The sequence below is a fragment of the Sceloporus occidentalis genome, unplaced genomic scaffold, assembly GCF_023333645.1.
Source record: "Sceloporus occidentalis isolate IW3139 unplaced genomic scaffold, rSceOcc1.0.p SCAF_3, whole genome shotgun sequence".
Taxonomy (NCBI): Eukaryota; Metazoa; Chordata; class Lepidosauria; order Squamata; family Phrynosomatidae; genus Sceloporus; species Sceloporus occidentalis.
The window spans coordinates 67,981,868-68,005,291 of record NW_028316983.1 but is presented as its reverse complement, the minus strand read 5'-3'; the positions used below and the strand labels follow the sequence as shown (position 1 = coordinate 68,005,291).

The 23,424-nt window shown below is 42.8% G+C and overlaps 1 protein-coding gene across 6 annotated transcripts in view; it reads right to left on the bottom strand.

Moving 5' to 3' along the window:
• The window catches only part of AMPD2 (adenosine monophosphate deaminase 2), a 61,936-nt gene that overhangs the window by 36,961 nt on the left and 1,551 nt on the right, over positions 1–23,424 (bottom strand). For 2 of the 6 annotated variants that reach the window (XM_089514851.1, XM_089514853.1), the window contains exon 1: positions 20,162–20,317. The exons of 1 other annotated variant lie outside the window; for it this stretch is intronic. In XM_089514851.1, coding sequence (XP_089370977.1) covers positions 20,162–20,261 — 100 coding nt within the window. In that variant the 5' untranslated portion in view covers positions 20,262–20,317. Of the gene's footprint in view, positions 1–3,998; positions 4,062–4,095; positions 4,415–20,161; positions 20,318–23,424 lie in introns of those variants that run through there. 3 more of the 6 variants (XM_089514857.1, XM_089514859.1, XM_089514855.1) reach the window with 3 other exon arrangements.

The window sequence follows — 23,424 nt, the reverse complement described above, 5'->3', positions numbered from 1 at the left end:
AGCAATGAGGATTTATGGTGAAGGGGGTGGAACAAGGAGAACTTAAAGCAAGTTTTTAAATCCACCAGAGGTGATCGAAGTAGGGGTGGGAGAATTTGGAAGTTGTTGCTCAGGACTGAGAGAAAACAGGCAGCAAGAAAGTTAATCAGGAGTAGAGGGGGGGTGGATGGAGGGGGTAGGAAGGTGTAGGAGCATCCTGGTTGTTGTGGCAAGTAAATGATTGTTTATGTCAAGATCTGGTGAGTGATGCTGCCTATTTTCAGGTAGTGAGGATCTCTCAAATTTGCAAGGGGGTTCTTCAGAGGCTTGGGGGTATGCTTTGGGGTCTGGAGGATCACATGCAGCTTCCAGGCTGCACTTTGCCCACTCCTGTTGTACAACAAAAAATCTGGAAGCACCACATCTGAAATAAGATACAATGATTAACATTTCTCCACCTGACATTCTTAGCAATTGCATCTGCATTAACTAGAATTCTTATTATTGGGTTTCTGCTACCTACCATGAAAAATAACTGAACACTTAAAATAGCTTCTGATTACAACCCAGAAGCAGTTGCCTCACAGGGGCTGGTGAGGTACATTTGTACGTGTGAAGAATTTTCAAAAAGTCATTTTTACAGAAGAAAATTACTTACAACAAAACACTGCCAGCATTAGCAGCCTCTTCCTAAAAACCCTTTGGGGGCACCACAATACCATCCCTTGGCGCCAACTAGATTTCACAAGTACTACAACTATCCAGTGAGGTGGGGTGATACAGGAACAGCTAATTTAGCTTCCATGTTTATCAATATCTTGCACACAATGGACGTATGTCAGAATTCTAAAACACACAAGCACCTGGGAAGATAAAATCCTGCAAAGTGCCAGAGCTTGGAAAGTTACTTTTTGGACCATAACTCCTGGATTCTCAGGATATGGATCTGGGAGTTGTTGTTGTGTGCCTTCAAGTTAATGGATGCAAGCTACAGGAAAAGAGATTTCACCTCAACATTAGGTGGAACTTCCTAACAGTAAGGACTGTTCGACAGTGGAACAAACTCCCTCAGAGTGTAGTGGAGTCTCCTTCCTTGGAGGTCTTTAAACAGGAGCTGGATGGCCATCTGTCGGGGATGCTTTGATTGTGAATTCTGCATGGCAGGGGGTTGGACTGGATGGCCCTTGTGGTCTCTTCCAACTCTATGATTCTGACTTATGGTGACCCTAAGGTGACGCTATTACAGGGTTTTCTGAGGGTTGAGAGTGTGTGACTTGTCTAAGGTCACCAGTGGGCTTTCAGGTTGAGCAGGGATTCGACGCTCAAACCACTAAAAGTAGCTTTTCCAAGCTTTGCAAAGGAGAACAAGAGAAACATAAGGCCCTCTTCCAGCACAAGTAGCACAGAATTGTCAACCGTCAAATCTGATTTTGGGTGCTTCTGTCATTGATGCTCCTAGAGGCCAAGTCTCCTCTGTATTGTGGTGGGCATGTGACAGGAAGAAATGTTTCCTCTGGGGCTGTCCTTCTCTCACACCCCATCCAGGCATGGGCTAAAGACAGACAGGCCCCAGTATGCCTCGCTAATGACCCTCACATGTCTTCCTAATGGGCTCCCTGTGCACAGTGCAAACAATCAATTCATTAGGAGAGGGAGAAAGCAAAGGGCTGGGGAACAGCCAGGCCAATTGCAAAGGAAAGGCTTGGCAGCCCCATCAAAGTGAGCTTGAGTCTTTCGCTCAGGAGGGAGCCAGCCAAGTACAGCTGCTCCTGTAGCTCCAATTGCTTTCTGGGTGGCTGTACGACGTTCCTCAAAGTTTCTATCATGTCCACCATAGAAATGTGAAAGTCTGGAGGAAAAACGGGGAGCGGGGTCCTTTCAAAAGGTTTTTCTGTTTAAAAAAAATAGGAAAAAAACTTTTCCTCCATTTGCTTTCAGAAAAATGGGGAAAACAGTTTTTCCCATTTTTTCTGCACCTTCACATCTTTAGGCCACTGCCAACAGCTTCAGGGTGTTTTCAGCACAAAAACTGGCTTTGGCTGAAATTAATTTCTGCTGAAGTCAACCAGGGAGCATCCATTCCAAACACAAACAATGAGCAGCAAGCTTACACTTAAATAATCCAAGAAGGAGGGAAACAACAAATGCTATATATAAATGACTGGAATAACTACAACAGGGACGTGTCTCATTCACAAAACATATACATTTGAGTATATTGAGTATACTCAATATTGTTAATACAAATGTATATGTTTTGTGAATGAGACACATCCCTGTTGTAGTTATTCCAATCATTTATATATAGCATTTGCAGAATCCATTCCAAGCCAAACCTTCAATGGAACAAAGCCCCTCTGACACTGCAGCCAAATTTTGTGAGGGTGAGGAATGCCGTCCCCCCTTTGCACAGTCAGATGACTAGTGTTCATTACATTAATATGAAAACTTTTCCCCAAGGAGTTCTGTATATGGTTCTCCTCCCCATTTGTATCCTGCCCACAAAAGGGTTCCTCTAGTGAGCTCCTCTTATGTTAGGCTGAGAGATAGTGGTTGGTCCAAGGCCATCCAGTGAGTTTCACAGATAAGAGGGGATTCAAACCTAGGACTCCCCACTCCTAGTCCAACACTTTAAATACTACTCCACTTCTGACAATATCAGATTGTCAGAAGAAAAGACAGAGCCATTCCTACATTGCTTCTCTCACTAGCCACATTAAAATCTAATTTGAAACTGTAATTGTCTTCCTGTAGGGTGAATGTGGGAACCTGGATCTTAGTCAAACTCTTGCCCGTATGCAGAAGTGCCTACAGCAAAATTATGATCTGATTCCTATTATAGCCCAAATTGAAGTCAACCCTTTAGATAAATGGAATTTACATAAGTGTTGACTCACCATTCAACAGGTCTATTCTGGTTGAGACCACCTATAGGATTCAGATCCAAAACTATGGATGCTGGAAAAAGCTAAAAGTTCTTTGCCAAGGGGTGAAGTTAGCTTCAATGACTTTTAAAGCAGAATTAGGCCATTCTCCTATAGTAGTATGTATGAAATAATAACATGGAGATATCAAAATAGTATCAGTAGAGAAGATATATTTTCACTATATTTCCCCTTTGTATTGTTGTATCTGCTAAATTTAAATTGTACACAAAACACTAGTACCAAGCATACTATAAACTTCAATGAATCAATTAATAAAGACAACAGAAAGCTTGACTGCACATTAAGGACTAAAACATTTTATTGTGGCATAACCTTTTGTTGACCCCAGCCCACTTCAAGTTTATACCAAATAAAATTAGTTACATCTTTAACGTAATCTGTGTGTGTGTGTGTGTGTGTATTATCTACAACAGATTAATGTCACAACCCCACATCCTGAAAAATCAATAGGCATTTGCTATTTATTTGCATAGTCTGTCCTTTCTCACTGGACGCTTCATGGCACCAAAACAGTAGAACAGAAGGGCCAAAATACAAGGAGACAGAAACATCTTGCTCTTTGTAAAGTGCTGACACATTTTGTGAACAATAGGATAGGAGCCTCCAAAAGCTGCAGATGGTACTGCGGTGTTTGGTGATAAAACACACATTTCAGCCTTTGTATAACACTATGGTCTCAAGTGATGAGCATCTACCTCGTGAAGATGTCAGACCAGTTTTGTGGAATTGTCAATGGATTTCTAACACCATATAAAACAATTTCCCCTTGTCAGAATTTGTAAAACAGTACACACAGTCAACTCACAAATTTTCCCACTCAGACTTTGGGCATTCATCTACAACAGCAGCCCCTGCAAAGCTTGTCTAACAAGAAGTCTGCTCATGTGTCCTTTTCATGTCAGCAGCTTTCAACTGTGTGCCCCTTAGCCACATTTCTTGCCACTCCAACGCATTAAACAAGCAAAGGGCTTTGCTTAGCCTTCAAGCATCTTATAACTCCAGACTAACACAAGCAGCTGCAGCTCTAACTGGAGGGATAAGAAGAAGGAAAAGAGATTTCCAAACACTTACAGACCTGGCAACATCAGGGCCTCTTCGCTAAGCTGCTTCCCCCACCCCCCGGAATTCAAGAAACTGACAGGCTTATGCAAGGAGCATCACCTCCTACCCAAGCATTGATCAAAAAGCCCGAAGGGGAACACTTGAGGTGACCCAGTCCTCACAAGGCAGCTGCTGTGGGTGGATCAGACAGGGGTGCCTGCTGTCAGTGCCGCCGGGTTGTTGCTGGTTTCTCATAGCCACCTCTCTTCAAGCTGCAGTCCCACAGGATTCCAGCTCCAGAGCCGGCTTGGGCTGTACCAACTGCAGCTACTGGGGGTGAGGAAATGACCGGAAAATAACATAAAATGACAGGCTCTTCCAAGGGACAGTCAGAATTACAGAATTGAGAGAAGACACTAAGAAATCACTGGTGGTTGGGCAGAAGAGCTAACTCCAGATCTCAAAGGAAAGAGGAGTTAACCCATCAAGTGCCAGCCACAACAATTGACTCATCTCTCTATGTAAGAGGAAGCAACGAAAGACTTGTTCACACATCAGGCTTTCCAAAAGCACACAGCACCACATACTGGTCACTTAGTTTTGTAAGAAAAAGGTGAGCTTCAGACAAAAGCTGCCCTAACTTTAAGCACACATACAATTTTTTCCTATTATGAGCCACGAGTAATCGGATGTGTATGCAGAGACTTTCCACACAGTGATCAGTTCACAAAGCATAATTCTCAGTCCTGCCCAAAACTGGCAACATTCCAAGAGGCTCTGCCCTCTTACCCAATTCCTTCTGCACCAGCTAGTAAAATATTGGCTCCTTTCTCCTGTCTGCAACAAGGTTCTTCCACTGGCCTCACAAAGCACACACAGTTCTAACCATTATACCTCACTGCCTTGGACATGGCACAGTATAACCTGACTGCTACAGTTGCTACCACTCTACAAATGCATTAAGCCAATCTACATTGGAACCGGTTCAGTTCCAAGGTAGGGCACAGAAGAACCAGTGTTGCGCTGCATGAAGGGGCAGGGCTCAGTGTGAGCAATGGAAGTGGCAGTACTGTCCAAGGCAGTCAGTGAGCTTTGTCTCCAAGAGCTGCAGCAGCCATGGGTTCATTAAGAACAAACAGGGAGTTCTGAGAAGCAGCTATCCCCTCTTGCTCCTAGAGGATGTAATGGAAGCAGTTGCAGGCAAGACAGTCATGGGCATCTCATTCCCAAGGTCCAGTGTTGCCAATTTCTGGGGAATTCCCCAGAATCCAGGGAATTTAATTACGTTCTTTCCTGGGATTTTGAATGAATAATAATAAATATTGGGGAATTCCAGAGATTGTGAATTTGGTAAAACATTCCAGGGAATATCTTTGAGGCTTGTTGGCAACACTGTCCCGGTCATTCTTTGAAGACATATTACTATCTGCAGGTTCTGAAGTCCTGTCTGACACTCTCCCTTTCTGAAAGTCTGTAAGAGGGCCCCTGGATGATGCTTGTGTATACACACACAAAAAAACATGCTGCATCTGGTTCTCACCAGCTAGACCACAACACCTGCCCACAGGTCCTATTGCTAGAGGGAGTAAGAGCTGGATCCAATCCCTAGTGGGTTGCTTGCCAGTAAATAACACCACTCCCCAACAACATGAAACTTGCTTTAAGGGTTGGAACTGAGTCAGCAAAGTCCAAAAATGGTATAAATGGTGCAGCTGAGTCCAAATATGAGGAAGATGAAATGATATGATGGGCACAGAACAGGACAGATCTTGACAGTTGCAAAATCCCTGAAGGCATTTCCGTGGTGAATTGTTTATATCACATTTCTAAACTCAGTAAGGTACAGACTTTATATGGTTCAGTTGTCAAATTAAAACCAAGTAATGCTCCAAAATATTTATCAGGCAACAAGGACAGCAGGAAAAAAATGCACCTTGTTATGCAGCTTCCACAACTTTTCTCATGATTTTGCCAACTGCACAGTACAACTAATCAAGAATGTTGTGCAATCAAGAAACAGGAGACCATTGGTTTTGAGTGAGAGAGCTCAATTCCTCTTCTTTATTTTATTGGAATTCCTTTCATAGCCCAACAGCTTGTCCAATGAATTCTGTTGGGGGCTATTCCAAGTATCACAGCTACTTCTGTCAAGGTGTTGAAATCTGTACATTTACTTCCATCCCAATATACATTTGAACACTGGGTATAAACAAGGCCTTTGCAAACATATTTTCTTGTTCCATATATCTCTGCCCTATTCCATCTCCATCTAAACCTTGAATTGATATGTATGATAGAAGAGAAATATATAACAGACCGAGGTTAATTTCTACCCTGTGGACTCCATTACTGAGAGGGACGGATATTTTCATGCTGATTAGCATCCTTTTGAAAAGCGTCTGTGCCAGGTTTTACATGACAATATCCTCAAAGACCTTAGCTGCCGATCTGTAATTCCTCCCTTGCACCATATATATGAAGTACAGATTTAGTCCGAATAAACACAAGGTAAAACTAGACAGCTGATAAGAATTCTGACTTGAATGCTGCCTGAACATTTCAGTTTGTTGCAATACCAGAAACAGAATAAAAGACTGACAGTATAATCCCATGCTGTGTATGTGCCTTCAAGTCACCTGTTGACTTTTGGTGAGCCCATGAATTTCATAGGGCTTTCTTAGTTAAGAATACTCACGAGGTGGTTTGGCCAGTTCCTTCCTTGGAAATATAGCCTTCCACACCTGGCATTTATTGACAGTCTCCTATCCAAGTACTAACCTGAGCTGACCTTGATGAGCTTCCAAAATCAGACAGGATCTGGTGCCTTTAGGATATTTAGAGCCCTTCATACATATTTACTCTATAGTAAACACTACTATTTTCAGCAATAACAAAAATCCATAAAGTGTGTTTAGGATTGACTTCTTCATAAAGTGTGTTTAGGACTCAAGCCCAAAGAAGCTTGCAATATTTATAGATAAGAACAGCAAACAGTCCAAGGCTTTTATTTGTATACCCATATACACTCACAGAAGTACAGAGAGCACTGTTAATCAAGAGGTTGAAACATATGTTTCTTCTTCTTTAGAACACCCAAGCTGGACAATTTTCTTAAATGACAGAGGTGAACATTCTGTAGCAAGTTCTTATAGTTTTCCAAGGAACAGAGTGGGTGTTTTCCTTTTAAAATTGGGCCATTCATATTTCATAGACATGCCTGCTTTTTACACAAAGTGTCATCTAACAAAGGAAGAGATCACAGCAGATTCTATTGGAATGACCCAGTCCTCTATTATGGTGATTCAGGAATTTGGAAATTTTCACTTGCTTAAATTTCTGGTTTTATAAAGAAGCCCTGTGTATTGTACATACATCTGGAGCCAAATGCCACACTGGTAAAGTAATAGGACATATGGGTGACAATTTCTGCAGCGTACAACTGGGTGGCTATTTATTTGGTAGACATTCCTTGTGCCAATGCTAGGAGCATCCATGTTCATGGCTCTCCCATGCATCACATTAGTTATTATTGCTAATAACCACTTCAGTATTGTTTGTTTTAATATGAGTACTCTACCAACAACTTGGTAATTCCTGTCAAAAACAGTTGTTTTTACAAAGCATATGTGGTCACTCTTCACAAAGCCTTTGGCCTAATTTCAAAAGCCTGCTACAAGTCCAGACTTCCAACAAACACTTGCCTTCTATCCTGACAGCCTGCCTGCCAGGCATGAAAGAAGGAGAAAAGGGATGAGGTGGCCCTCATCTCTGATGGCTTCATCCCCTACCAACACATGGTCCCTGAGAGATTACAAAAAATTCAAAACCCAGAGAGCATCCACATGAACCCATACAGGAGAGACTTATTTCAAGATACTATGAAGTGATGTTTATTATTGAAAAGTGTTACATGCTTCCCCCTCTTGATATTTTTAGATCTTCCTCAGCAGATCAAAGAAAACAGTCTGTGGAAATTTCCAATACTGTAAAGGTACAAGCAAACTGTATCAGATCCTGTTATCAAGCATTGTTGCAAACTGCTTTTGTTGATACCCAAAAGAAAGCCTTAAAGCAGGAGTGGGTAAAGTGTAGCCCCTGAAGTCCACTCACCCCCGACTGCTCCTCAAACTACTTTTTTTAAAATGCAACCATTTTGGGGTTATTTCTCCCCCCAAAAAACAAATGCAGTAGTTTGCTTCCTCCAACTCCTCCCCCACCCCCCCAAACCCAAAAAAATGGGCTCACAATTGGCTAAAGCACTGAAATGCAACAATGCATCCCATCAGGAGGAACCGGGGGCAGGGGAGAGAATGGTCTCCCTGCTCTGCAGTTGCCCACCTCTGCCTTAAAATAGGAATAATGTCTACTAATGTCTAATATTACCGCAGACTGTTTTCTTTGGTACAGAAAAGAGAACCTTAAAAGTATAAAATAATGTTTATTATTTCCAGTAGGCAAAACTAGAGATACATCTCAAAGATATTAAAAGTTGGATGCTCCATTAGTCAAAAAGCCCAGCATGTTTTATCCTGTAAACACTCTTAAGGTCTTCTTCAGGGAGCTATATAAAATCATAAAAGGACACCATTTCAATACGTAACTTCACATTAGATGAAATCATAATCACATTGGTTCTTTACCTGTGGCTTCTACTATTTAGAATAAAAGTTCAGAAATTTCTCAAAGAAGAACTCTTAAACCATTCACTGGACAAGTGAAATTATACAGCCCCTGAAAAAGGCCTTTAGAGGACACATAGCCGGAAAGCTGGATGTGTTTCGGACTAATTAACCAACCACCTTTTAAACATTTTGAGATTTATGTCCAGCTGTATCCTGCAGCTTCTGCTTCTTTTATTATTTTCAGTTATAAACATCACCACAAAGCATCTTAAAACGTTCTCTCTCTGACAGATTAACCCTTAAGAGAAAAGGGGAAAGGAGGGACAAAAACAATCCCCTCTCCTTCTATAAAGCTTCTGTTTCAAAAAGACATTTTGGAATTTGTAATCCAGAAAGTTCATTTCTCTTGACTTTGGTGCTGACTAAAGCCACATGAGTGTGCACTGCAATCTTGTTCCATGATAAATGCTTCTTTCAAAGAATGAGATATTCTGCAGAACAGAAAATGAATTCAACCACTTGAAATGAGCTACTCAGATAGAAAGATGGATCTGGTGGAATCCGATGACAGCTAAAATTTATCTGCTCATACCATCTGTGCTAATTATGCAGGAGTTACCTTATCCAGATGGAGGTAACAGGCAAAATTTATTTTGCTGAAATAATGGAGAAGAGTAAGATGCAACATTTCAGTTTTGTACTGAAGAGTGTTTAGAAGCGATTGCCACTTCTGTACTTCTAAAACAGGGCTGTGAATCACACAGTCCTCCAGATGTTGTTGTCCTGTAACTCCCAGCATTCCTTATCACTGGCTATGCTAGCTAGGATTGATGTGAGATGCAATTCAACAACATCCAGAGAGCTCCATGATTCCCATCCCTGATCCAAAAAAAATCTTTTCTCAGACAGATAGTAAGCCAGATTCAACACCTGGCTTACACCACAAACTGTTCTGTATAAGTCAGGGGTAGGCAACCTGTGGCCCATGGGCCGGATCCGGCCCGGCAAGGCCTTGGGACCGGCCCCAGTCCGGTCCTGCCGCCGATTGCCGCCGGAGCCTTTGGCCTCTTGCGTGAGGGTGTGGGGCCTTTGGCCTATCAGGAGAAGATGGGCAAGGGGGGGCAAGCGGTGGGCAAGGGGGGCAAGCAGCGGGCAAGGGGGGCAATTGTCTATAGAAGCCTCAGAAACAAGCATTTATATTAACATTTTTTTAAAAAATCAGCAAATTTTTTAGCGTGTCCTCCACTGTTTTAAAAGGTGTCCTCCATTTGAAATGTTTGTCCTACATTTGTCCCGGTTTATTTATTTATTTAATTTTCTAAAAAAAATATTTAATTATTTATTTTTTGGCTTCGGCCCCCCAGTTGTCTGAGGGACAGCAACCCGGCCCCCGGCTCAAAAAGGTTGCCTACCCCTGGTATAAGTGATCGTTTTTTAAAATATGTGCTCTTATTCAGCAGGTGCATTAGTCTTGCAACAGAAAAATACACACCGTTTGAAAGGTATTTATTATAAAAACAAAACCCATTTTAACAAGAAGAAGAACACAGACAAAATTGTCCAGGTAAAGACCAGGGAGACCCAGATTCAAATCTCCATTCAGCCATAAAGCTTACTTGGGGGCTGTCCACACTGCAGAAATAATCCAGTCTGACACCACTTTAACTGCCATGGCTCAATTCTGGGAGCTGTAGTTTTGTGAGTCATTTAGCCTTCTCTGTCAGAGAGCTCTGGTGCCACAATAAACTATAGTTCCCAGAATTCCATAGCATTGAGACATGACAGTTAAAGTGGTATGAAGCTGCACTATTTCTGGAGTGTGGATGCAGCCTGACTTTTGACCAGTTACTACTGGTCAAAGAAAAGATCATTACTCAAAGAAAAGGTGTAATGTTGATGTAATGAAGGAGTGGAAATCATACAACTCTCTAGATGGCATTGGATTACAATTATTATTATTATTATTATTATTATTATTATTATTATTATTTATATAGCACTGTAGATTTGCACAGCGCTGTACATAAAATCAGTTCTCATAAGCTCTAGCCAGGATAACCAATACTGAGGATGCTGTACACAGATGATACATGTAGAATTCTCATCCTGATGCAATACATATACTGGCTCTGATAAGCTGATCAGGTCCCATTTAGTGGTCTTAGGCCCAAAAAACGCTGCAGAAGTAATCCAATTTGAGGCCACTTTAACTGTGCTGGCTCAATGCTAGGGAATTCTGGGAACTGTAGCTTTGTGCGACATTTAGCCTTCTGTCACAGAGAGCGCTCTGGTACCACAAGACACTACAATTCCCAGGATCCCCTAACACTGACCCAAGGCAGTTAAAGTGGTCTCAAACTGGATGATTTCTGCAGTGTGTTTTGGACCTTATGCCACACAAAAAAACAAGGATTGCTGTGGCTGGAAGCAAAACCATTATTTCAGTTGCTCCAGACCACTGTAATTATCTCCATCCTAAAATCCTGTTTCCTTCTCCTGGCTTACTATTTGGAAGGCTTGAAAGTCAACAGTTCTTTCACCTTCCCTTTGTCTAGCTAGTGGCTGTTGCTTTTTCATATGAATTGCTATTAATTCAGCATTGCACCCAACTTAGTACTGACAGCAAGATGCCTTAAGCTTTGAAAAGTGACTAATGTTATCTTAAATAAGGGAGGAGGGAGAGGGAAACATGCTGGAAAATTCCCTTACAAAAGAAAGATCAGAACATGAATTGTTACACAAATCACCAGAGACTCTTCCAAAGCAGCAGCAGAGAACATGCAGCACTCCAGAGATGTTGGTCTGTAAATTCCATCAGTCCTAGCCAACACAGTCAATAGTAAGGGATAATGGGAGCTGTAGTTCAATGAAAAACCATGCTTTATAAGGAGAGACTTAGGGAGCTGGGTATGTTTAGCCTGGAGAAGAGATGATTAAGAGGCGATATGATAGCCCTGTTTAAATATTTGAAGAGGTGTCATATTGAGGAGGGAGCAAGCTTGTTTTCTGCTGCTCCAGAGAATAGGACACAGAACAATGGATGCAAACTACAGGAACAGAGATGCCACCTCAACATTAGGAGGAACTTCCTTACAGTAACAACTGTTTGACAGAGGAACACACTCCCTCAGAGAGTGGTGGAATCTCTTTCTTTGGAGGTCTTTAAACAGAGGCTAGATGGCCATCTGTTGAGGGTGCTTTGACTGTTTATTCCTGCATGCCCCTGGGGGTTGGATGTCCCTTGTGGTCTCTTCCAACTCTATGATCTATGATTCTATGACATCTGGAGAGCCACACATTAAAATGTTTGTAAGATTTCTGAAATCAACATATATGTTCACTCTTTTATGGTAACTTTTCTCTCTCTCCCCCGCCCCTAAAAAAAACCATGTGATGAAACACTAATTTAATATGTACATTTTCACCACTGGCCTGTATTCCTTGCCTATGACCAATTTCACAATCTTTCCCAGTCCTGGAAATAAACCCATGCATAGATGCCACCCAAACTCCTCTTCAGTCTCTGTTCCTGTCCCTCTCCACCTTCTCTATTGTTGTTTGCCTTAAAGTCATTTCCAACTTATGACAACCCTAAGGAGTTTTCTGGGGCTGAGAGGGTGTGACTCGTCCAACATAGCCCAATGAGTTTCTGTGGCCGAATAAGGAATCAAACCCTGATCTCCAGAATCATAGTCCCACGCTCAAACCACTACATCACTCCTGCATCACCATTATTCCATAAACTCAGTCCATATTACAATCCTTTCTTCGAAGGCTTTCTTTTTTGTTTCAAGTTGTCCCTTCTTCATTTGTACATTGGACTCTCTATTCTCTAGTCTCACCTCCTGCCCTTCACAATCTCTAAAGTTCAGCCTGAGGTTATTATTATCACACAGGAACATAGCTGTAGCCAAAAAACCATCTCCTGGTTTTTATGTCACCATAGTATTTGCATTTCAAAAAGATTTCTTGGATCACACAGTATGATCACCCGTTCTCTAGAAATTCTTCTCCCATGAGGACAGCACACTAAATATGATTATGATCTCAGGATTTTATCCCAAGAGGAACAGTCAATATTATTTTTGCTTTAAAAAAAAAAGGCTGAGAAAATGTTCTGGCTGCCCAAGAAAAAAAATAAGTTAAATAGTATGACAAGTTTGCTATTTAAACATCTGCCTTACTGTTTTTCCATTTACTTTGCTGTGTAGAGGTCAGTAAATATCGCAGCAGCCTTCTATTTACAGCAATCGCAAACCTGGTTCATTAAAAGACTTATTTAGTTAATCAGGGATGTATGGTTCTATACATGTTGTTGGACTATGACTCCTGTAATCCCCCACTACTGGCTATGTGGCATGGGATGATGAGAGGTACAGTTCAACATCATTTGACGTGTGCTCCGACGAGAGGCCCCTAATAACTGGGGTCCCTCAAGGGGCCATTCTGTCTCCCATGCTATTTAACATTTACATGAAACCGTTGGGAGAGATCATCCGGAGACATGGGGTGCGGGGTTATCAGTACGCTGATGACACCCAAATCATTTTCTCTATGTCTCCGACTGATGCAGTGACTGGGGATGGCGTCTCTCCTCTCGTGGCCTGTCTAGAGTCAGTAATGGGCTGGATGAGGGAAAACTGACTCAAGCTGAATCCAGAGAAAACGGAGGTACTAGTGATAGGCTCCCCTGGTCCAGGAATGGCGGTGGTTCCACCTGTCCTGAACGGGGTCACGCTCCCTGTGAAGGACTCCGTGCGCAGTCTGGGGGTGCTTCTCGACCCGTCGCTCCACCTGACTGCTCAGGTGAATGCGACGGTCAAGAGCACCTGTTATCAGCTTCGGCTGATTCGCCAGCTGCGCCCATACCTGGCCCAGAGGGACCTAGAAACTGTTGTACATGCTCTGGTAACTTCGAGACTGGATTTCTGCAATGCACTCTACATGGGGCAACCCTTATACCAAACTCGGAAGCTGCAAATGGTGCAGAACATGGCAGCCCGGCTGGTCACTGGTGCTTCCAGGACCAGCCATATAACACCGGTTTTAAAAGAGCTCCATTGGCTGCCCATTCGCTTCCGAGCTCAATATAAGGTGTTGGTAATTACCTATAAAGCCCTAAATGGCTTGGGCCCAGGATACCTAAAGGACCGCCTCTCCCCGTACATTCCGCCTCGCACCCTCAGAACGACTGGGCAGCAGCTACTGAAGGTGCCTGGGGCTAGGTTAGCTTCCACTTCTCGGAGGATGTTTTCCATAGCTGCCCCAGCCCTTTGGAATGCGCTGCCCACAGAGCTCCACTCGTCTACTACCCTGGCCCAATTTAGGAAGGACCTTAAAACCTTCCTATTCCAACAGGCATTCCCCGAATAAATATCCTGTGGGCCTCCCTCCTCTTTCGTGGCCAAGAGGTTGGGCTATGGGGCTTTTTTACTGTTGGTTTGTTTATATGTGTATTTTATTTAGAGTGTATTTTAATCTGTTGTATTTTAATGTATTGTAAGCCGCCCTGATCGGAGGAAGGGCAGCATATAAATAAAAATTTTATTATTATTTATTATTATTTATTTGGAAAGCAGTATGTAACCCATCTAAGAGATTCAGTGTGATAGTAGTTTGAACATTAGGCTACAACTCTAGAGACCAGAGTTCAAATCTTCGCTTGGCATGTAAACCACCGGATCACCCTGGGCAAGTCTCACTCTCTCAGCCTCAGAGGAAGGCCATGGCAAACACCCTCTAAGCAAATCTTTCTAAGCAAAACCTGTTATAGGCTCATTTTAGGATCACCTTAACTCAGTAACTACTGAGGCACACAACTACATTCTCATCTGATATAGACCAGTAAGATTTTTTTTTAAATGTATTTTGTAAATTTCATATCCTGTTTCTCAGATATTTTCCATAGTTTTCATAGTACATCCTTAAAGTAGCAGTAATGTTACTTTCTTTACATAACATGTTCCCCCCCTAAATGAATAAATGCTCTGCTTTAAGTTAGACTCCTAATGCATACTTTCCAGACAATAAGCCCCACTAGGCACAGTGAGAGTTTATTCTGAGTAAACAAGCATAGGAACACCCTGCCTATTGCTTTAAAAGTAATTAATAAATTTGCCAATCCTGCACATACATACAGCTCCAGTATCACACAGCCCTAGGGGAATGGGGTGGGTTGGTCAGATAACAAAGAAGAAGAAGGCTGAATCAGTAGTTAAACTGAACGACTCAGCAGATTTGGAAGCAATCCTTTGCTATACCCTGTTTCTGTGTGATCCTGGACAAATGAAGGACAGGAGAAGTCCCAAAGTGCTCTAAAGAGTGAATGCATCTTAATTGCACTGATAAATAAAAAAATGTAACTACTGGAACAAAACAGCTGCTTCACTTGCTATGATTGGGGATGTTTCAAGACAGAGAGCTCCTAACATTGCCACTCAAAAGGCACTGTGCAACTTCTCTGTCTTTCCCTCCTTAACAGAAAAGACAGAAGTTGAGCAAAAACAGGAGAGGGAGAAAGATGAATGAAATCGAGACCATGCCAAAAATGTCCCACTTGAGGCTGGGCAACTGCACAACAGAACCTTCTGCTGGAAATTCCCTGAGCTAAACGGCTTCATGCACTGTGAAGAAAAGTACAGGTAGTTACCATGATTCCAGATTGCACACTGACTTAATTGAGGAAGTTCTAATTCTGTAGTCTGAGCTTGTGCACTTTTTTTAATGCTCTGTTTGAAAACTGTGCTTAGAACCCAAGTATGATGTTTACAAAGGATCCATATTTGCCAAAGATAGGAGAACTAAAGCGTACAGAAACCGGAAACAAAACAGACCTTTTTGTTGTTGTGTGCCTTCACATGGACTCTAATTTATGGTGACTGTCATAAGGTTTTCTTGACAAGATTTTACTCAGAGATTTATTATTGCCTTCCTCTGAATATCACCTACAGGACCTAAGCAGTTTTAGGCAATGCTATTCAAGATGTTGAATAGCATGGACCAGTGTCAGTCCCCAAGCTATCTGCAGTTGGTCCCTAGAGAGCTTTCAGGATAAAAGAAAAGTGTAGCTAATGGGCAAAAATATACTGCAGTGCCATTCCCTGGCACACGGGAAAAATAAACTGTGGTCCCCCACATCAGACAGCTTAAGAAGTACCAGTGTAGGGTACTGATTTGTCATTCCCTTGTCACTGGGAGTCCTCCTGATGTTCAGCCTCCCCATGACCTGTCAGCTTCTGAAATTTCATTTAACCTAAAGAAACTTCCTATTTGAAAGGAAACAAAAATGAAAACAGTCACCAGCAAATCTGATTTTGTGCCTTCTATCAAATTATGTGCTTGCGCAGCAATCAAGTATCCCTGACATTACTCCTGCCTCACTAGAGGAATAAACTGGAGTTTCAAGGATACTATTGTGGTGTGGGGGGTTTTCTTTCCCTTCTCACTTTTTCTTATTAAAGATATTATGGTGCTGTTGGTTTAAAGAGTGTGGTTAAAACAGTTCCTATTCAATGTTAGTGATATTATGCTGGGCAAGGCTGTTGGTTCCATTGATCGCTATCTTACTACTGCTGGATGCTATTCAGAGGCTAAAAACATACCTCATGTTCCATAGAGGGTGTGTTGGTGCAAAAAATTCAAATTATTTTGTGGGAGCAGGTGAGTCCTCAAAGGTTTCCTGGAGGGTTAATGTGGCCCCCTAACCATCCACAGTTGCCATAAATTAACACATCAGAGAAAAGAGTATACTATAGTCGCACTCTCTGTTTACTATACAGAGAAAGTTTCTAAAGCCAAGATGTTTTATGGCACCATTACTAGTTGTTGGCCATTGATTACAAGGATGGGAACAGAAGACAAGATTCTGAGCCACTAACACCCCCACAGATAGCTCTCACTGCATTCACTCTCTGCTGGGGACAAATGTGAAACAAATGGAGCAAGAAGCATTTAAGAGGAGTAATTTAGAACTGCATATCAATGGTGGTGTTTAGAACAGGGTTCCCAAATTACCATCAGAACATTGCCACTTCAGAAGAACTAAGACCCAGGCTGCTGGGAATGCAGCATTTTGGGAACCAGGTAGATCAACATTATTCTGCAGTAATGATTATGCCATGCAAGGCTCTCAGCTCCAGGCAGAGGAATGGAAATGTCATTGGGGACTGCAGCAATCCCACATTGTTCAGGATTCAAAGAATCCTGGAAATCTGTTGAGGAAGTCATGAAATAAGACATTTCAGGAGAAATACACAATGTAACAAGCCTCTTCCCCTAAAAAGGCCTTGACCAGCTGTGGAAATGTGTGCTCCTTCAACACATGTTGTGTGTGTGCCTTCAAATCACTAGCCTATGGCACCTAGTATTCATTGGCGGTCTCCCATCCAAGAACACATGTTACAAAAGGCAATTCAGTTCGAGACATAATATTTACCCTTAACACCATGATCCCCATCTTCAAAACTATGTAGCCCTACACATCTAAACACCAAGCCATCCAAAATATGTCCCATCTATATACACAGATTAAACAGGGGCAGTATATTTTTAACTACCAGCTGCCTGTGCACCCATAGCTCCATAGGAATAAAATCCAGGAGCTTTAAAGGATACATGAAAGAAAAGCAGATGGAGCAGCAGTCAGTAGGCTCAAACGCTCTGTTCCTCTGTCATTCAAGTGCAGTTCCCACATGCCTACACAAAGCAGATGTACTAGCCCATGAAGCTGAGGGATTGGGGGTTGGGAGTATTTTTAAAAATGCAGACTTCCACATTTTTCACAAAAGACAGAGATGCTGCAAGAGACAGAATGCTCAAACAAAGACTAGGAAGCATGTAAATATCACTTCTACGCTGGCTGTTCTCACAAATTAAATGCAAAGCTCTGTAGATACTAATCTATATACACTAAGCAAGAAGGCAAAAGCAAATCTAACAGGAAAGTGCAGGCAGTCCTTAATTTCTCAGAAGAGGTTCATGTGTCCCTAAACATCATCTCTGATCTAGGGAGTACAAACTGGCCACAATTGCTCACTAGGAATTAAATGCATTGTGTATATGCTCAGATGCCATGTCATCTTTATTTTTCAGAACCAAATTCCTTATTTAATACACATTAGCATACTGACCCTTGGCAGAGCCTGATTTAAATTAAGCCACAGAGTTTTAAACAGAAATACTCAGAAATTGGTATTTGGCTGTCTTTTGCCAATGTTTATTGTCTTACATCAGGCAGGTACAGCTGTTATTAATGTCTGTAAACCATTCTAAGCAAATTTCCCATAACTTATACATTAGTAGGAAGGGGATGGAACTATGTGTCTTTCTAATGTATCAGTAACAGGGGTGGGGGAGATGCAACAGAGGCTGCACCTGCACTGCGAAATAATACAGTTTGACACCACTTTCACTGTCAGTGCTCCATTCTATGGAATTCTGGGATTGGAAGTTTGTTGGGGCACCAGAATTATCTGTCAGAGAAAGCTAAATATCTTACATAACTACAAATCCCAGAATTCCACAGCAAAACCATGGTGGTTAAAGTGGTATCAAACTGCAATAATTCTGCAGTGCAGATTAGCCCTGAGGCCTAGATATCATGTAACTCTCCCAATACTTTAAGGGCAGCATACAAAAACATTCCCAGAGAACCCCTCCAAAATCATCCTCATCAACAGCCCAGCGTCTTAGGGGTCTCTACTCAAAGCTCAAGTCAGGTATTTCTGATCTTCCTTGAACAGATGATTCAGACACATTAATGCTAAGTTTCTGAAGAAGAAGACATGTTAGTCTGTTGCAGTGTAAAAAGGAGAAAGGGAGGGGAACATATCTAGTATGGGTCTCCACTACTGCACTTACAACAAAAGAAATCTCCTCAGAGAAGGCTTTGCTTTCATACATCCATAATAACTATCCACCATAACGCTCTAAAAGTTCTACATCACCTCTCACATCACATCCCTTTGAAGATTTAAGATGAAGGTCACAATTTGCATCTTTCTGGGCCTAGTTTATCCCACAATTGTATCAGTATGCCAAATAATTTGAGGCTTTTATATCACTCTGTATTGTATCTGAAGAAGTGTACTGCTACCCAGGAAAGCTTCTGCTAATTTTTTTTTTTTTTTTAAAAATAGCAATTAACTTAAAGGTGCTTCTAGATTCCTTCCTCCTCACCTTCCTTTTTCCTGTTTATTAATGATAGGGAAGGGGTAAGGTTGTCAGCTCTCTCCTCCCTCTCCAACAGCCAAGCATGTGGTCTTCTATGTTCCTGCCCTGTCCATTCAAACACACACACACACAAGGCAGCACATGTGTACCTGCAAGCAAACCATTCCATCCTGATGCTGCTTGAGGTGACAATCCTATACACACTACCCTGCAATCCTACTATCCTGAGATCCTGTACCTGCACACTACCCTGCAATCCTATACAAACTATCCTGAGATCCTGTACCTGCACACTAATCTACAATCCTATACAAACTACCCTGAGATCCTGTACTTGCACACTATTCTACAATCCTACTCTACAATGCTACAGACTATCCTGAGATCATATACTTGCGCACTACCCTGCAATCCAATATACACTACTCTGAAATCCTCTACATGCATTCTACCCTGCACTCCTACATACACTGCTCTGAGATCATATATCTGCACACTATCCTGCTAATCCTATACACACTACCCTGAGATCCTGTACTTGCACACTACCCTACAATTTAACCCTACAAGCCTTTACAGACTACCCTGAAATCATATACCTGCACACTACCCTGCAAATCCCATACACACTACCCAGCAATCCTATACACACTACTCTGAAATCCTCTACTCATACCATTACTCAACATTCCTACATACACGATCCTGAGATTATATACCTGCACATTACCATGCAATCCTATACAGACTATCCTGAGATCATATACCTTCACACTACCCTGCAAATCCCATACGCACTACCCAGCAATCCTATACACACTACCCTGAGATCCTGTACCTCCACACTACCCTACAATCCTAGACAGATTACCCTAAGACTATTTGCACACTTCCCAGCAAAGATAGCACACTACCTTGAAATCATCTACCTGCCTGTTACCCCGCAACCTCTACATACACTGCCCTGAGAGCCTATACCTGCAAACTACCCTACAGACCCCATATATGCTACCCTGCAATCCTATACACACTACTCTGAAATCCTCTACCCCCCACACTACTCTGCAATCCTACACACACTACCCTGAGATTATATACCTGACCACTACACTGCAATCCTATACACACTACCCCACTAAGGCTTTGTCTCTCCAAGTCTGCCCAGCTAGGGCTTGCGAGCATCTAGAGAAGGCAGCAGCCATGGGCCTAAGGAAGCAGGAAACACATCATCCAAATACAGAACAAGGGAAGGAAGAGCCGGGTGTGTGTGTGTGTGTGTGTGTGTGTGTGTGTGTGTGTGTGTGTGTGTGTGTGCAATGCATTACCAGGGAGGAAAGCTCTCCCTCCATTCTCTTGCAAAGGGATGGATGGGGAGGGAAAATGCCATCCACCCACGCTCACCTCCTCCTCCACTACTTCCTCCTCCTCCGAGGGCAGCTTGAAGGCTTGCCCGTTTCCTCAGGGGTGAGCCAGTCTTGGGGGGCACGGTGCCAGACGACATTTTCCTTGCTGCTGATGCTCCGGAGAGAAGGCTGCCAAACCAGTGCTCTTACTACTACAAAGCTCTCAGTCAGCAAAGAGGCAGAGCCTCAGCTGCCCCCGCCCCTGGGATGGGATGGGAAGGAGTGGGGAGGAGGAAGCCCAGCCCGGGGGGGGAGAGACACCAGGCACGTCCTCCTTTCCCAGGACACGTCCTACATTCCAGCCTTCTCTCCAGGAGGAATTCCAAAATGTCCCCCATTTGGAGCAGGAGTCAGAAGCAAGGGCTGATGTCTGTATCTGTATTAGTATTTTTGGCTTTCTTTAAAATTTTGGAATGTCCTCCATTTTTCCTGAAAGCCCTGCATTTTTTGCTGTACATTCCCGCTTTCTGTCCAGGAGGAATCCCCCAAAATGGGATGTACTAAAACAAATGGCAGTACTTGCCCATAGGGAAAGCCATCCTTGCTCACAGAGAGTCATAGGGAAATCCTTGCCCATAAAGAATAATTGGAAAATACTTTCCCATAGGGAATCATTGGAAAATACCTGCCCATAGGGAGTAATAGAACACTTGTCCATAGAGTATAAAAGGAGAACACTTGCCCATAGAGAACCATTGGAAAATACACTTGTTGCTCCACATCTGCAGCTTTGACCTTTGCAGCTTTGATTATTCACAGATTTTATCAATATGTTCTCTCTAGGAATATTCCTAAAGAGGTGTTCTCTCAGGTAGTGATTTTGTTATTTGCGGTTTTTCCAAATTAACAGGGGTCATGTGCCCCTAACCCCAGCAAAAATGGAGGGATGAGTGTATTTGCCCATAGGGAATCATTGGTGAACACTTGCCCATTGAGAATCATTGGAAAATACTTGCCAATAGAGAATATAGAGGCTGGGTTGCTAAACCATTCAAAAGGAATCCATTAATGATTCTCTATGGCCAAGTATTCTCCAATGATTCTCTATGAGCAAGTATGGTTTCCTTATGGGCAAGTGCTGTTATTTGTTTCAGTAGTTCCCTTCCAAAATGTCTCCCTTTGGAGCATCACTAAGAAGCATCGGTTTATATTTTTATGAGTGTTTTTTTAGCTTTTTATTATGGAATGCATTTTTCTTGAAGGCCCTACATTTTCACTGTGCTTTGTCCTTCTTTGCGGTTAGGACCTCTGGACACTCTGGCCCAGGGGGACCAGACACATCTCCTTTTTCAGGGCATGTCCTATATCTCAACTTTCTGTCCAGGAGGCATTACAAAATGTCTTCCATTTTGATCAGGACTGAGAAGCAAGCATTTATATTTCCATATTTGTGGGGTTATTGAGCCTGGGGAGCAAGAGACCTCAACCGATCTTGGAGCCCCTTTGAGACTAACTGAAAGAAAAAAGTTAGCAGCATGAGCTTTCATTCCTCAGATACTTCCTCAGATGCATCTGAGGAAATAGACTTAAGTCTACGAAAGCTTATGCTGCCAACTTCTTTCTTTCAGTTAGTCTCAAAGGTGCTACAAGATCGGTTGAGGTCTCTTGCTCCCCAGCCTCATGCAGGGGAAATGGAAAGAGAAGAAGGCCTCTCGTCACCCACACACCCCATCAATTGGCTTTCCAAAAGGAGACTCAGGCTACCTGGATCCTCCTGCATCCAGACAGCAGAAATAATCTACTTTGATGCCATTGTAACTGCTATGGGTGCATGCTATTTAATTCTGGGAACTGTAGTTTTGTGGGACTTTTATCCTTCTCTGGTTGCATCTGCACTGCAGAAAACAATCTGCTTTGACACCACTTTAACTGCTGTGGCTCCCTGCTACAGAATTCTGTGAATGCTAGTTTGTTGGGTCACCAGAGCTCTCAGGCAGAGAAAGCAAAATGTCTTACAGGACTACAAGTCCCAGGAGTCCATAGAATTGGGCCATGGCAGTTAAAGTGGTGTCAACCTAAATTATTTCTGCAGTGAGGATGCAGCTTCTGTCAGGGAGCTCTGGTGATACAACTACAATTCCCAGGATTCCATAGCATTAACCATGGCAGTAAAAGTGGTGTCAACCTGGATTATTTCTGTAGTGCAGATGAAACCCCAGGCTGCAAGTTCTTCAGTCGTATACTGCACAGAATCTGCCTCTGGCTGTTGTTTTTTCCACCCAGGGCTGGAAGTGGCAATGTGGGACCTGGGATTTCCCCCAAACAGAAAGTCCTCTCTGCCCCCCCCCCCCTTCTATAATTCACTTGGAATAATTATGCCCTCTGGCTCCTTAATCACTTCCACTGGCACACTCCCACTTACATGCATGCATTGCAAAGACTGTGAGAGAGAGTGTGTGGGTGTGGAGCAGCCTCTCTATGCTTAGCCTTCAAGGCAAAAGGGCCTTCAAAGTGGGCGTAAATGTTGAGTAACTAGAATTAAAAGGATCTTGAAAATGGTCCCAGCTTTGCCTTACTGAAAACAAGCTTAAATTTGTTACTTGCATTGCCAAAGGGTGTCCAGGTATCCATGGCACAGCCCAGAACCCCAAGGGTGGGCAGGTAACATAACATCCCTCCAAATATTGTTGCATTGAAGCTTCACCATCAGCCCAAGTTCCTCCAGGGTTAAATGGGAACTTTGCCCCCTCTCAAAGTACTATCTATGTGCCACATTATCATCATATTTCCCAACATGCCAGAGACAGGTAGTATCTTTGTGCCACATTATCATCATATTTGCTTGATTTCCTGGAAACCTATGGTGGGTCACCAGCTCCTGGCTCCCACACCCCCCATTTTGAGAAGTATTACACTAGCCTGCATGCCTAGTGGTGAGGAGTGATGGGGGGTGAAATCCCAAAACATCTGAAGTGTTGCAACATTTTAAGACCAAACACAGACCTTATTTGGCCTCGGAGGGCAGCCCACTTGCAAAGGGATCTTGGAGCATGTTTGAGACTAACTGAACAGAAGAAGCTGGTAGCATGAGCATGAGGCAAAAATCAGGGGGCGAAAAAGATCTTGCAGCACCTTTGAAACTAAAGTCCAAAATACACTGCAGTTTGAGACTGCTTTAACTGCCCTGGCTCAGTGCTAGGGAATCCTGGGAATTGGAGTTTATTCTGGCACCAGAGCTCTCTGACAGGGAAGGCTCAATGTCTCACAGAACTAGTTCCCAGGATTCCCTAGCACTGAGCCAGGGCAGTTAAAGCAGTCTCA